We start from the raw sequence: 17,002 nt of genomic DNA, 5'->3' as shown, positions 1-17,002 counted from the left end.
TATGAACTATCTATTTACAGAAAGCTCATAAAAATTCTGTTACGCAAGGAAGAATGTTGATATTCTATTGAATAACAATATCATGGTCTGCTGAGTTTCCGATATAGGATATTGTCAGTTCCATAATAAGAATGAGTTCTTCTAACACGATATTGGGTTTCAAGGAAAGGGTTATTTTATATTTTTCTACTACACAGAGGCAATGCGGCTCTTTAACATCCGATACTATGCATTTTTCTCGTTTACAATAAAGTCTTTATGTCTTGTTTAAATGAGACCCGCGACTTTGGTGACATTTTCACAACGCGTGCGGATTAAGTACATAATTAAAAATTATTTATTAAATATGAAACAATAAATTTACTGTCAAATTGAAGCAGCCTGTATACGCGTTATCTAGTATATGGGACCGAGCTATGCCGAAGTGAGCCGGGCCGCATTGCGTTGGTCTCGGGAGAATGACTTTTATCGCAATATACCGTCAAGTCATTTTATCGAGATCGGTGCTGTGTGGCATGGTGCATTTTGGCGTGGCGAGGTCCAACTCGTATGCAGAAACTGAAACTTGTTTGACACGTACATATTTTATTTTAAAACTACCTACATTATATGCACAATGTACCTAGAATAAGTAGACTAAGTAGTTACTAACGACAGAGGAATGTGCAGTGCAGTGCTCAGACAAGCCGCCAAGCGCTTATACGAGCACGAAGAAACCAATATTGTGTTCTTTTATTTTTGTGTGTGGAAATAAATTATAAATTATAAATTAATGCGACGTTGCCGCGTTACTCGCGATTTTAATTTTCGCGACGACGACGACGCGTTGCATTCGCTGCTGTTAATTGTAATAGGTAAGTATGTCATGAACATTACTTTTGATACCTTGTTGCCTGTTGGCTAAAATACAATAAAATAAATAAAGAGCATCGATACCAAGTACCCCTTAAATAATATATTATGTCTCAGAACTGGAATTAAAATAAGAAAAAGACAACACCGCTGAAGTGTTAGTGTAGAGTGAAATAGCAATCAATTGATTATAATATTATGGATAACTGTAATAAAAATAATCATGAACGGCAATAAAGGGATATAAAAGGCATCCGAGCAAGGAAATAGATTATTTTTCCATTACATCATATTTGCTTGATGGCAAAATTTCTCATCATTTTTCCTGTGTCCAATAAACGGAATGAAGGTATTTTACGAGCACCGATAAATCCGATATAACGTCAAATTCTATTACTTGTTAGTGGTAAATGAGAATTTGTTCTTATTAAACGCTAAAAGATATTCTCTACTCTCTACTGTATTGAATGATATTTACGAGAAATTGCTGTTTCAACTATTTATAAAAAATAAACCACAGTAAAAGAAGTCACTCGCCACACATGTGCTACACACGTGCCACACACGCGCCACACACGAACTACACAGTACACACGCCTCACGTGGTGTCCTGCGTGAGCGACGAAAACTACGCGACGCGAGCGACGCTGCGAACGCGACGAACGCCATCAACTCAACGGCATACCATGCTTGCGGCCTATAGGCGTCCCGCCGCAGACTGCCATATAGGCCGCATTACGTCGCGCGTCGTGTCACATCGCGTCGCATCGTATTCGTCGCTCACATAGGACACCGCCTCACACAGACGCTTAACAGACGCGTAACAAACGCGCCACACAACCGCCTCACATGCGCCACAAACGTTCTATACAGTGGCGTAACTACCTATGGGCTACAGGGGGCCCTCGAATCCTTACCAGAAAATCTCGATCGAACTAAAGTTTTGAAAATTTCTCCCATTTTCAAAATAAATATGATAATTCGAAAGTTTCTAGGGAATTCCCCTAAATTCTTTCTGTGAGTGTATTCGTATATTTAATATTTTTACTTGATACAACCTAACCAGTTTAGATAGCAGTGGGGCCCCATTTTTAATTTGCCCCTGGGCCCTTGGTTACCTAGCTACGCCACTGGTTCTATAGATCTACCAGATGCGCTACACATCAGGCGCGTGCATCGCCTTTGGGACACGACGTAAAAGCTTTCGTGTTCGATGCCCATGGATGGCAGCGCAACTCAAACGCAAGCGACGCAAATTCGTAGTCTTTACATTACCAGAGCATTGTAAAAACTTATAGTACGCGACAGGTCGGGATGGCAAACGGCGAGGGAACGCCCCGCACACCAACATAGCCCCCTGCTGACCCGGTGCGGGCGAGCGCGGGTGACCAGATTTCGTAAAACCTGCATCAATACAATTAATACAATTAATACTGTAAAAGAGAGATTTTTTTGTATCATAGTAAAATGTATTACCGTTATCTGAAAATATCTAAAGCCAAAAATAATATGATATGTTTTATTTAGGATTTTCTTCTCGTATCCATGAAAGTACGCCCGTCTCCTCTATTACGTAGGCATAAAATGACGCGAAATTTCAATTTAGGGTAAAACAAAATATATTTTACGGGGAAATAGAACGTGTTTTCTTATAAGTAACGACTTATTTGAGCTCAGAGCCTTTGTCGGGGAGATAAGTTTTATCTTTTCCTTTTAATATTCAAAATTACAAAATTCGTTTTGATAGCCTGTAATTAGAATGTGTTTTCATAGCATATTATACCTAATGTGTGTACAAACTAAAAAGTGAATTTGATAAAATTGAGACATAATTGGGTACAAGTTTTTGGGGTTCCGTGTCCGAAAGGTGTGATAAAAATTTCAAAATGGCCGTCATGGAAATTATAAAGCACATAATCTTGTACGATGGTACGAAATCATTCGGGTGCGAGTCCAACTTTCAAGTGACTGGTTTTTTAAAGATAGCATAAGTATTTTTACATCCCTCCTCAAACTTGGCTTTTCCAAGCGTTTATTTTCACACACTAACTGTGCACTATAAAAATTTAAGCCTCAATAGCTCAACAGGTAAAGAGTGGACTGAAAAACCAAAAGGTCGACGGTTCAAACCCCGTCCGTTGCACTGTTGTCGTACCTACTCCTAGCACTCCTAGCACAAGATTGATGCTTGGTTGGAGAGGAAAGGGGAATATTAGTCATTTAACATGGCTCATATTCTATTAAAAAAAAAAAAAAAAATTGTCCGCGGGAGAGAAGACGAGGTCCCCGATTTCTAACATCGCCCGGACGTGGACTCACGCCGCGCCCTCGGGGGCGTACGGATTAACCAATAGTCCAACAAATCCACCGATCTCAACGTCATCCTAAGCCATTTGCGTCATTTCGTAGTTTTAGTGATTTAGTATATTTCAACCCCGCAATGTCGCAACAGCGTGCAAAGCTCGGGTCAATACCCCGCCGACGACCGCGCGGCATTGACTACGAGTGGCCTACTTACGCAACTTTGACCTCTAGCATCAGTCAGATGTTTTATTTGTAATATATTGTAAACTTTTACAAAATATAGGATTTTTAAAATATTTTTCACGTTTTTTTTATGGTATCATATTATCAGTAACTATCAGTACTATCACCTGTCTTCGTTTTTCCTAGCGTTCTGGTTCATCATCATCATGATGAACCCATCGCCGGCTCACTACAGAGCACGGGTCTCTCCCAGAGAGACGGGTTTTGGCCATAGTCTACCACGCTGGCCATGTGTGGATTGGTAGGCGTTCTAGTTACAACCTGTATATTGAAGGGTCGTCGCGTCGTGGTTTGTCATTTACCACGAGATCAAAGGCGTCAGACTACTGTGTCTCTTCTTATACTGTGTCAGTTGGTATGTGACAGTGACGTGACATACGGGACAAGGTTATTAAAGGCACTTAAGATAAGATAACAATTAAAATTAATAACAGAATAATAATTTGCTGTTAGTTTACTACGTCGAATATGCCTATTTTTTTCAAAACAAATTGTTATTACTAATCTACTATCGTTAATTAAGCAGTCAACAGCTGTCCAAAATATTTTGATAATTTGGTTCAATTATTTACATATCATATAAACTAACTCATTAAAAAAAATTATGATTACTTATCAATAACAGTTTCGGAAAATTACGGTCCTATTATTATTTTAGCAATTATTTGTTGATCACATCACACATCTTTGACAACATTATGGAGAACTCTCAGGCATGCAGCTTTCCTCACGATGTTTTCCTTCACCGTTATAGCAAGTGATATTTAATTACTTAAAACGCACATAACTCCGAAAGTTAGAGGTGCGTGCCCGGGATCGAACCCCCGATCTCCGATTAGAAGGCGGAAGTCCAAACCACTAGACTATCACAGCTTCAATCTAAGATCGTATTATTATTATTATTATAATAGGTACAATCTATATATATAAAATTCAAAGTCCTGACTGACTGACTGACTGACTGACTGACATAGATATCAACGCACAGCTTAAACCGCTGGTCCTAAAGACATGAAATTTGGAGGGTCTATTCTTTGTGAAGAGTAGGTATCCACTAAGAAAGGATTTTTCGAAATCCCACCCCTAAGGGTGCCTGTCCACTGAAGCGGTGCGGAGCGGAGATGTGTAGGTATAGTTGACCAATCAGAAAATTGTCAGATGACGGAATAAAATTATCACGTTATTTACCGACAATCTGATTGGTCTGTTCATCACATCTCCGCTCCACTCCGCTTCAGTGGACAGGCACCCTAAGTGGGTTAAATGGGGGATGGAAGTTTGTATGAAAGTCGGTCATTTTTCAAGTTATTTGCATGAAAATTGGTATTTGGGTTTTACAAATGAAGAAATACGTGTTTCAGGATTTTTTTGGAAAATTTGCCCATAAGGGTGGTAAAATAGGGGATGTAAGTTTGTATGTGAAGTCAACGCACAGCCTAAACCGCTGGTCCTAAAGACATGAAATTTGGAGGGTCTATTCTTTGTACAGAGTAGGTATCCACTAAGAAAGGATTTTTCGAAATTCTACCCCTAAGTGGGTTAAATGGGGGATGGAAGTTTGTATGAAAGTCGGTCATTTTTCAAGTTATTTGCATGAAAATTGGTATTTGGGTTTTCGGTCACAAATGAAGAAATACGTATTTCAGGATTTTTGGAAAATTTGCCCATAAGGGTGGTAAAATAGGGGATGAAAGTTTGTGTGGGAAAGTTTTACCTATTGATATTATTAATCACTTAACATCAGGTGACCCGCCTGCTCGTTTGCTCGCTATATCTATTAAAAAAAAAATTAACTTGAAATTTGGAAAGTAGGTTTTTTCTTGAGGTTAGGTGTCAGCCGAGAAACGGCTATGAGAAAATCCCCCCCCTAAAGGGATGAAACGGGGGTTGGAAGGTTATATGTGTTATTCGGTGCTGTTCAGGGTGCGCGTCCTGATGTTTATTTCTGAAAAAAAAAATGCCATTTGTTTCCTGTAGGCCACGCGGGCGAAGCCGCAGGCAGAAGCTAGTAAAATAATATTTTAAGTTTTGTTTCCGTTATGATATCAAGAATCTCAGCTTTGACGAACGTTCTCGTTTACAAATTAAGTTTATAGGTATCTAAGTATAGTAGGCGACAGGTCGAGATGGCAAGGGGGGATGGACTGCCCCGCACACCCGCAAACCCGTGAGGGCGGGAGACATGCATGTAAGCGGAGCATCCCCCCGCCTCATACCCGCCATCTCGACCTGTCGCGTAATATACCTACCTACCTACGCAAGCGATAATTTTAAAACTTTTTCTTCGCCATAGGAGCGTCATTTTCACGCCGCGTGAGTCATTGATTTATAGCAGTGCGTATCTCCTGAAATTTATGAGCGGCCCGTTAAATTTTCTAAGATTCAAGACGTATTTTAAAAGAAGAACTTACCTAAGTCATAAGCGCAAAGTGAAGGAAAAAATTACATCTGACTGACTGACTGACTGATCTATCAACGCACAGTTCAAACCACTGGACGGATCGAGCTGAAATTTGGCCTGCAGATGGTTATTATAACGTAGACATCCGCTAAGAAAGGATTTTTGAAAATTCATCCCTTAAGGGGATAAAACAGGGGTTTGAAATTTGGGTAGTCCACGCGGATGAAGTCGCGGGAATAAGCTAGTAATCTATATAATTATATAAAAGAAAAAGCTGACTGACTGACTGATCTATCAACGCAAAGCTCAAACTACTGAACGGATCGGGCTGAAATTTAACATGCAGATATTATGACGTAGACATCCGCTATGAAAGGGTTTTTAAAAATTCAATCCTCGAAGGAGTAAAACTGGGGTTTGAAAATTGTGTCCACGTGGACGAAGTCGCGGGCATAAGCTAGTAATTATTAAGTTGGTACTTTGTTTTTGAATCGCTTCGCATCGTAGAGCATAACATGACCTTAGCGGCTAGTATGAAGAGATATTTGATAATTGTAGTTACAGGGTGTTTGGTAAAACATCACCATCTCGTTATTAGGTTGTAGGAGAGGTTAAATGCTTTCTAAGATCACTGAATACATATGGAGCAAAATAGTCCCTTTTTTGAATTAATGATCATTTTATGTTTTTCGGAATTTCGGAAAAAGACGCGGATTCATTTCTTTAAAATTTATTTTAAAAAGTAACCCACCATAACTTTTTTAATATTTCTAGGTAGGTAGGTAGGTAGGTTTCTAGGTAGGTAGGTAGATAGGTATCTCAATAATTAATTAAGAGTACCTACTAAAAAATCCTTTAAAAAAAAGGATTTAGTTACCTTGACAAAAGCTCTATTTTTCTTCACAAAAATTATAATAGCATTGCAGATTAACTTCATACTCTTACCGCCGTACTCAGAGTCGCTAATCATTTCTTAAGATTGAGAGAAAACGAGACAGATTTATGTGAGAGAAAGCTCTGACTCGTTTTAACTAAACCTTAAGTAACGATTAAGCGACTCTGAGTACGGCTGTTAGTTATCTAACAACATACATCAATTTAGGGTAAATTTAAATTAATAACTTTTACATCCTGTATACTGAGCAAATGACCCTTATGATAAGAGAGCTTGTATAGTTATTAGTTAATGTATTTTAGCACAATAAATATTGTGATTTCATAATATATAGTCCATTTACTTGAACGAGTCGTATATAGCAACTAGGTACTCCGTAGCCGAAGGATGTCTGGTAAGCTAATTATTTTTAACTAAATCTCATTCGTAATCAAGTAGTTTTGCAATATTATTGTAATAGATTAAATAATAGTATTTTATAAAATAACAAAATAATAATTTTTCAACACTCAATTCAAATATCAGGGCGATTTCTGATTTAAAAAAGTAGTATCGTAAAAATCGTATATTTTTCTATACACTAGTTCATAGCATAAAATAAATTTCAGGGGAAATACGCGATTTGTAATTTTTACAAAAAAAATAAAAATTGCTGAATGGACGCAGAAAAATATAATTTGTTGTGTAAATTACCTATATAGGTATGATTCGCAATAATATATTCAATTAAATACTTTCAGCTCTACAATCGGTAAATATTGAAGATAGAGCTTTAAAAGTTCTCTTCGATGATGGGACGTCATTAGTATTTGAAGATTGCTGGTTAAGAGATCATTGCAGGTAAATACTGAGAGATGATGATGATGAAGATGATGAAATACTCATCACTTAACCGTATTATTATAAATGCGAAAGTGTGTGTTTGTTGGTTTATTGGTTTGTCCTACAATCACGTCGCAACGGAGCAACGGATTGCCGTGATTTTTTGCATGGGTATGGTTAGAAACCTGAAGAGTGGCATTAGGCTTCTTTTCGTACCGGAAAGTCAAAAACTTCCCACGGTACTTTCAAAAACTTAAATCCAATCGGACGAAGTCGCGTGCATCAGCTAGCACTTTTCTATAAAAAATGGAATCTTTATAGAAGACTAGCTTCCGTGGAAACTAATCCCGTGGAAACTATTTGATTTACTAGCCTATGTCACTCTCCAGGTCTTTTTCTATACCCATGCAAAAAATCACGTCAATCCGTTGCACCATTGCGACGTGATTGAAAGACAAACCAACATACCAATCAACAAACACACTTTCGCATTTATAATAAGGGCACTGAGGTACTGATTATGCGAATACGTAGTATACTTACCTAAGTACATTACCAACATTATTTCTATTTTATCACTTGTAGGTGTTCCGCATGTTACCGTACAGATACATCCCAAAGAACTCAACATATACTAGACATACCAGACGCAACTATCAATAGCGTGGAGTTTGACAAAAGTGAAATTCTAATTACATGTAAGTTTTAACTACAATAAGTTAGTTTTAACTCACGGCCGAAATTAATAAATAAATTATTTATCAATCCTATAGATCATCTTAGTAATCATCGATATGTCCACTTAGCTACGTTGTTTGTTATATATTTTATCATAAATTGTATGGCAGTTGATTTCGACAAATACTTAACATGTTACAAGTAACTTACCGACAGACAGATAAAATGTTTATTATTAATTTTGACAATTAGATGATACGCTGAATAACTTTATAATTTACTAGATGATGCACGCGACTTCGTCCCCGTGGATTAACGTTTTTTAAAATCCCGTGGGAACTCTTTAATTTTCCGGGATAAAAAGTAGCCTATGTCCTTTCCCGGGATATAAGCTAACTCTGTACCAAATATCACACAAATCGGTTGAACGGTTGGGCCGTGAAAAGCAAACAGACAGACAGACAGACACACTTTCGCATTTATAATATTAGTATGGAGTATAGATATTTGAAGTCACTAAGGCATTTTGATTGATAATAGTTTACAATTTTTTGTATTTCACACATTTTTTTAAATAAGTATCTTTTTATTGTAAGTACCTATTTAATATTTTTCAGGGAATGACAATCATGAGTCAATTTATAAGTCTGAATTTCTATCAGAGTTTGACTACAAAATTTGGACTAACAAAAGACGACCTAGGCCGTTACTCTGGCGTGGAAATGAAGTGGCTAATAAAGTAGCGAAAGTCCATGTCGACAAGTTTCTTGACTCTGTGGAAGGTGCTAAAGCAGTCTTTACAAGTCTCGTAGATTATGGAGTGGCACTTATTGAAGGGGTAAGCAATATTTGTAACTTCGCTACCTGATGCCCGCGACTTCATCCGCGTGGATTTACAATTTCAAAATCCCGCGGGAACTCTTTGATTTTCCGGGATGAAAAGTAGCCTATGTAACACTCCAGGTCTTAAACTATACCCACGCAAAAAACACGTCGATCTGTTACTCCGTTGCGACGTGATTGAAGGACAAACCAACAAACTAAAAACCAACAAACCAACAAACCAATAAACCAACAAACAAACACACTTTTGCATTTAAAATAAGGGTACTGATTGCGCCTACTTCTTAATGCAGTCTCCAACAAAAAGGTTTAAAGGTAGGGTACATTGGCGTAACTCATAAAAGTGGTATACTTTACTTATTTATATTTACCCTTCAGGTGGGGGTGTCGCTGGAGGCAACAGAGACAGTTTGTAAAGCTCTGGGCGGTATACAGCACACGTTGTTCGGGGGGATGTGGACGATCTCCAACTTAATGTTGCATGCTGACACGGCTTACTCCAACGTACCATTGGCGGTGCACAATGATAACACCTATTTACATGAAGCCGGTGGGTAAGTACCTGCTCCAAGAACTATTGTTATGTAAACGAATAGGAAGTATCATGAAACTTGTGAAAGTATGAAGAAATGGTGTAGAAATAAACGGCTCTTGTGCACGTCTTTTCATCATCAACAACCGTAGACGCCCACAGTTGGACATAGGTCTGTTGTAGGGAATTCCACACGCCATGGTCTTGCGCTGCTTGAATCCATCGGGTCCCTGCGACTCGCCTGATGTCCGTCTACCTAGTGGGCGGTCTGTGCTTTCCGATGCGAAGTCGCCATTCCAGCACCTTGGAACCCCAACGTCATTTAGTGCAGAACAAATCAATCATATGCATAGCAAAGTCCTGACAGACATTACCACCCAATCTGCCACTCAATGCCGTGTGGAAATCGATTAGTGTTGCTATACCACTTCTAAGTTAGTCCGCTACCGCAGAGTAGGTTATGAATTATGATATGATACTACATAGGTATTAGGTACCACCTCATAATGAGTAGAGGCTATGGCGAAGCCGTCTAGACAGAGCAGTCATACGCTAAGTGACAAAGGAGCGACTCGAACTGGCCTACATAGTTAGGGTCCTATATTGAAGGGGGGTAAGGGGGTGCACTAACATCTTAACACACCAAATGTCAACCTCACCTGCACGCGGTGCCCCCTGCGAATCAGCGAACGAGGATATGACGACCGAAGGATGGCGGGATAACCATTCCAAATGGCTTGGCTTTAAATAACACAGACCAGAGACGGGCAGCAGCGTCACTGGTGCGAAATGGCCTACAGCCCTGCGCTGACCAACCCGCCTGCCCAGCGTGGTCAGTATAGGCATTACTTCTAATGAGCAGCGCCAACAGACAAAGGCCCCCAGTTCCCGGCAGCCCTGCTATTCCCGATTACGGTAAGGTGGTGGGGAGCGGGTGGATGAGGAAGGCTGAGGACCGTGTTTGGTGGCGTGCTCTTGGAAAGGCCTATGTCCAGCAGTGGACGCAAACAGGCTGATGGATTGGATTGGATGGAAGGGTCGTCGACCGTGGTGGTCGTTTGTCATTTACCACGAGATCAAAGGAGTCGGACTAATGCGTCTCTCTTTATACTGTGCCGCCACTATCTTATAGACTGCATCATTACTTACAGTTAGACAAGGCTCCCTTGGCACTTGAATGACATTGACAGGGGGGAGCTGTTGGAGAACAAAGGCTTAGAATATTCAAACAAGAACAAAGGGGACACTTGACGGCAACGTTAGTTCCAATTTTCGCCACGCGTCAAGATAACCTTGTCGCACTGTACCACTAGGTGAGATCGCAGTCAATAGCTGACTTATAATAAAATAAAATAAAAAATTCATTGGTATTTTAGGCTTCAAGTTTTTCATTGCTTAGAACATTCCAATGGAACTGGCGGAGAATCAATCCTCGCGGATGGATTCTATGGAGCCTCACAGCTAAAGAAGGAGTTCCCAGAGGATTACGAGTTCTTGACCACCTTCGACGTGGAAGCAGAGTTCTTAGAGGATGGTCATAACTTCAGATACGCAGCACCGGTCATACAAGTAGACAAGTTGAAGGATCTTAAGCAAATAAGGTAATTAGAGTGAAACGTTAGTTGTATCGATTTTGTACAGCAACGGTTACCCATTGAATATTTAATTTCATTCATAATAACCGTTACGCAATACCGATAATGTGTTTATTAATTCAGAAATTATATGGCCGTGACAGACAGACGGACGGACAGTTAATGCTAATTCACACAAGTAAGGCAGGAACAAAGATGTTTGATCAAGTGAATAATAAACTGTCTGACAGTACTTTTCTGTTCCGTGGACAGTACCTATAGCTGAAACCTGGATTTAGAAACTTGAGATTTTGCATATACTTAGGTACTAATTAGGTTCTCTCTATAATAAAGAACACCACAAAATAACCCATCTTCTAGGTAAACGCGTTCCATCTTAGGCCACATCAACACTTTCCATCAGGTGTAATTGTGGTCAAGCGTTTGCCTATAATGAATTAAAAAAAAGATTTTGAGAAATTTCAACCTTAAAATTTGAATCAGGTACCGTCAAACCGTACAGGTACAGTAAACCCGACGTCGCAGGTAAAAGCTAATACTTAGATATATTCATTTTGATAAATTCAACTAACGATGGGGCTGGCATGTATGTCACCTCCCAAAGCCCATTAATATAAATATCAGATAAAAAACCAGAAACTATACGGCTGTGACAGACAGACGGATGGACAGGCGGACTTGCAAATGGACAATTACAAATTCACCCACCAAGGAACCCACAAAGGACTCGTTTGGTCGGTAAAAGAATAAGGGTTCTGGGTCTAGAAACTTGAAATTTTGTATGTATGTAGGTTGGAACTCCAATGAGAAGCATTTTGAGAAATTCCAACCTAAAAATTTTAATCAACGCACCCTACATTGCGTCGTATTTGCGTACATTACATCGCGTGGCAAAGTTAGTAAATAGGTACATAATATTGGTATTAATCTTGATAGATTCAACGTCTACGATCGTACAGCGATGGCATTCTCCAGCCGGGAGGAATGCCGGGCGTATTACCGCTCGTTGCGGAATTTGTCAAGATACTATGAAAATCCGGAATGCCAGTGGAAATTTAAACTTGTGCCAGGTAATGTTTGAACTTTGAATAACAAAGAACTATCGAATTAAATAGCTGTGATATCCTAGTGGTTAGGACGTCCGCCTTTTCGGAGTTATGTGCGTTTTAATTAATTAAATATCACTTGCTTAAACGGTGCATGGCCGGCGTGATAGACTATGGCCAAAACCCTTCTCACTCTGAGAGGAGACCCGTGCTCTGTAGTGAGCCGGCGATGGGTTGATCATGATGATGATCGAATTAAGGCTAGAATAGACACAACGCGTCCATCTTGAAGTACCTAATATGTAGGTGGCCTTCCTACATCAATGCCCTAATACAAGGAATTATGTGACTTGACTTAGCTAAGCGTACTTACTTTGACTTTGCTTAAACCAACTTAAACTTAAGAAAGAGTTGATTTTCTGCCGTATTGCTGCCATCGCGATATTAAATATAGTTATTATTAATTTGGTCGTTAATTGAGTTTCTTTTAAGGCTGTTATCAAATATTGGACGACCCGTAGTACTTTTATTAGTTCAACGAATACTTAAATCTTTATTGTTTTCAGGTCTAATATTGGCGTTTGACAATTTTCGTCTTCTACATGGCAGAACAGGGTTCACAGGAGATCGAGTTCTTAGCGGGAGCTACGTCGCGCGCTCTGATTGGCTTGATAAAGCGCGAGCTTTGGGTGTTATCCGCTAACACGTTCCCTTTCAGCTATTAACCTAAATTTATTTCTCTGTTGAATTCTTAAATAAATACCTATTAAGTATACCTACCTAGTACCTATCTAGGTATAATATAAAAGGAACACGTGACTGACTGACTATCTATCAACTCTCAACACCAAGTACTGGACGCATCAGGCTGATCCCCCAAATTTAATAATAAATTAATAAATTTAGTGTTTTTTTCATAATGTAAAATAAAAGGCAATAGTACTTATGTTTTTTTATTTAGATACAAGTTAGCCCTTGACTACAATCTCACCTGGTGGTAAGTGATGATGCAGTCTAAGATGGAAGCGTGCTAACTTGGAAGGGGTATGGCAGTTTTTATTAAACCTACACACCCCTTTGGTTTCTACACGGCATCGTACCGGAACCTAAATCGCTTGGCGGCACGGCTTTGCTGGTAGGGTGCTAACTAGCCACGGCCGAAGCCTCCTACCAGACCAGAACAGAGATTTATCCATACTTAATATTATAAATGCGAAAGTGTGTCTCTGTCTGTCTGCTAGCTTTTCACGGCTCAGCCGTTCAACCGATTTTGACGAAATTCGGTACAGAGATAGCTTGCATCCCGGAGAAGGACATAGGCTACTTTTTATCCCGGAAAATTGAAGAGTTCCCACAGGATTTTTAAAAACCCCTGCCGAGAATCAGACCCGGGACTCCTACTAATAAGACCACAGCGCTTACCACTGCGCCAGGGCGGTCGTCGAATATAGTTTCAACTTACGACCTTTCTCTCAGGTCTTAACTTAATAAGTATAATGTTGAATTGAGCCTAAAATATATTTCACATTTTTTTTTATTGTGTGGGACATTAATAACTTCGCCTCGCAGGCCGCAGCCGGACAAAACAGCACCGTTGTATAAGGATTACATGTTATTAGCAGATTAGTACGGAATTAATTATATTACATACACACACGATCTTATTAATGAACATGGATAGGGCTCGTGGCACTAATCCATAGCTTATCCTTTTCTCGCCTCACTCCATTATCTATGTATTATGTTTATTTGACAGTGAAGAATTATGAGAGTAGCATGGGAGCATACATGGGAGTAACTAAGAATACGAGTATCATAAGAATATATTTTTTATTTTCCGAATATTTAATTTAGCGAAAATTTTGGGACCAATTGTTGGGGTTTTCTGTCGTAACTTTCCGGGAGAGTTCTGACTGGAGAACTGCTAGTTTTTAGGAGCCAGGACTCCATTAAAGTTATTATATGTACCTAACCAAGTTTTGATTAACAAATATTCAATTAATTTTAATATTATCTCAAGACTTTAACCACCGCCATTTCGAAAAGCAGATTGTAAAAGCCTGCGGAATTTGATCGCCTGCAGGAAGACGCTCGCAGCCGTAGATTGAGTAAAAAAGCTAGATGAAAGTACTGTGCACGACGTAACGATGCACGACGTAACACGACAATTATTACCATTGTTTAGAAGTCAATATTTGTATTAACCGATTAACAATAATTGTATTCAACGTTTTTATGTGAAAACAAGTAAATAGCTAATGAGAAATATAATGACGCCACGAATTCTCAAAGTTTGTTTTGCAACTAAAGTTGTATTTCTTGTATGTATTCTTGGAAAAAATCGGTTACTCCATAAGGGACAAAAAATAGGTTAGCTGCGTCTCTGCTTATCACATTAGTAACTTTATGTGTACTCTCTTTTTAGTGTGAATGAGAAAGCAAACGTTCCTTTATCTAGCTTTATTACTCTATCTACGCTCGCAGAATTTGTAGTTTTGCTTGCCCTCTGCATTGGCCTTTAGCCAGCTAAAATAATAATTCTAGACTTTGGGCCAGCAGATGGCAAAGTAACCACAAAAACTCTGAAACAAAACCAATATTACGAACGACAACAAAACTTTTATTATTATGAAAGCAAATTTCATTATCTACTTTAACAAACTTTTGTCGTGAATATTTTAAAAAGTTTCTCCCGTCAAAGCGTTTGTGCCCAACTCAATATTAAGGCATAATATTTTAATAAATTCATATCGAGGCTTTTATTAAAAAAATCTGTTTATGTCATATACACAATGAGTACTTACCTAGAGTAGTTATATATACCTAGATTGGTAGTTATAATTATTGCACTTTTCAATGATAAGTTGACCTCGGGTTCCTAGTCGGGTATATGTGGGACGCAGGCACCCATTTCTAACTTTTCGAGCTATGTGCGTTTTAAGTTTTAAGCAACGAAATATCACTTACTTCAACAGTGGAAGAAAACATCGTGACTTTACTCAGGTGTGTGAAGTCTGCCAATCTGCACTTGGCCAGCGTGGTAGACTTAACCAAACCCTTCTCATTTTGAGAGGAGATCCGTGCTTGGCATGAGCTGGCGGTGGGTTGATGATGATGATAATGACGTATTTAACCTCGAAAAAATTACAACAATAAGGCTCGGAACAAAGGTTGATTACATCAAGTGTTACAATTTATTGGCCACTTTATCCGGAGCAACTCCGAGCAACACCTGCCCTGCACTCGTGGTTAATGAGCTGTTTCCAACCCCCCAAGATTAGTAGCTGCAATTCCCGACACTTGGGTATCTACTACTATTATTATTATTAGTACTTATTATTTTCCTGCTTCTTCTTGTACATCTTGTACAGGGCAAAAACGTTTTTAATTTTAGCGGACACTGTGTCGTGTGCTAGGGAATGGGAATCACGAAGCGTTGTTATTAATCTCACTTTTTCTCTCTAAAATGTAATTATACTAAACATTTTTTAGTTGTAGGTAGGTTCGAGGTCCCTCTTCTAAACATATATTATTAGCTGATGCCCGCGACTTCATCCGTGTGGCTTTAGGTTCTTAAAAATCCCGTGAGAACTGTTTGATTTTCCGGGATAAAATGTAGCCTATGCTACTTTCCGTCCTTTCAACTATCTCTATGCCAAAAAGCAAGGCTTAGTTAGGGCGTGTAGGAAGGACAAACAAACACACACACTTTCACATCTATAATATTAGTAGAGATATAGATAAAAGGGCAAAGGTGACTGACTGATCTATCAACGGACAGCTTGAACTACAGGACGGATCGGGCTGAACTTTAGCATGCAAATAGTTGTTATGACGTAGACATAGGCAAAGAAAGGATTTTTAAAAATTTAACCTATAAGGGAGTAAAATAGAGGTTTTAAATTTGTGTAATCCACGTGGACGAAGACGCGCGTTAAAGTATACAGCAACTTTTAATAAAAAGCTGTGGTACGAGCAAAGGATATTTAGATAGAGTATTTTCATCCTGTCTTATTATAAATAAATACTGCAAAAACAGTTTATTTTTATTTATTTTAAGAGTGTTTGGTCGCTTATGTGACTACGTCGCTTCGTAAAGATTACATAAGGGGGGAGACAGCTTCCGATCGTCTCCCAACAGTTCTTGCTGATCTTCATCGCTGGAACCGTGACCGTAATCCAGGCAAGCGGAGCTAATGGTGTCCTGTCCCACGACACGCGCAGTCCGCAGTCAAAACCGCGGCGCGTGCTCGAACTGACTCCCTTGAAAAAGGACCCCGGATGGGTTCGAAACTAGTCGGGCTAACGTCGACTAAACACGTGAGTACAGCCGGGACAGATATTATTTATAATGGAAATCACTCATGATATTTAATTACTTAAAACGCACGTAACTCCGAAAAGTTAGAGGTGCGTGCCCGTGCCCTATCACAGCTTTCTGTAGGTCTATTAGATGTTTAATCAGTTCCGAATTCATATAGCCGTGATAATAATAATGTGTAAGTCATTATGTTATCCGAGCCCATTAAACCCTGATATTAAATCTTAGCTTGCCATTTTAGTATCCTCGTAATATTTGGGAAACGTTCAACAAAAGATACGAGGGTATTCGTGTGGGGTGCGGTGTGTCAATACGGGGAATTTATGTGAGCACACAAGGTTTGAGTGGCTGAGTGGAAATCTGCTAAAGGCGTGTTTTCGTTGGCACTGTTTGCAGTAGATACTCTCGTACTAAGTATTTAAGTTAGGTAGGTATAGTAGATTCAGTATTAACTGACGCGTTTCCACTTG

At 39.2% G+C, this 17,002-nt stretch overlaps 1 protein-coding gene across 2 annotated transcripts; it reads left to right on the top strand.

Moving 5' to 3' along the window:
* The first annotated feature begins 690 nt into the window (after positions 1-690).
* Tmlh (Trimethyllysine hydroxylase) lies at positions 691-13,153 on the top strand. 2 transcript variants are annotated; one of them, XM_069499303.1, is made up of 8 exons: positions 691-854; positions 7,436-7,535; positions 8,103-8,215; positions 8,813-9,033; positions 9,417-9,592; positions 10,947-11,171; positions 12,102-12,235; positions 12,778-13,153. In XM_069499303.1, the coding sequence occupies exons 1-8, from the start codon at positions 773-775 to the stop codon at positions 12,912-12,914; spliced, it is 1,188 nt and encodes a 395-aa protein (XP_069355404.1). In that variant the 5' UTR covers positions 691-772; the 3' UTR covers positions 12,915-13,153. The 2 variants fall into 2 exon arrangements, with proteins under 2 accessions (XP_069355404.1, XP_034825087.1); XM_034969196.2 differs by lacking the exon at positions 691-854 and adding an exon at positions 7,016-7,089.
* Positions 13,154-17,002: the final 3,849 nt, after the last annotated feature.

The sequence above is a fragment of the Maniola hyperantus genome, chromosome 6, assembly GCF_902806685.2.
Source record: "Maniola hyperantus chromosome 6, iAphHyp1.2, whole genome shotgun sequence".
NCBI classification, from domain to species: Eukaryota; Metazoa; Arthropoda; class Insecta; order Lepidoptera; family Nymphalidae; genus Maniola; species Maniola hyperantus.
The sequence above is the reverse complement of the archived record's forward strand: the minus strand, read 5'-3'. Positions and strand labels throughout refer to the sequence as shown.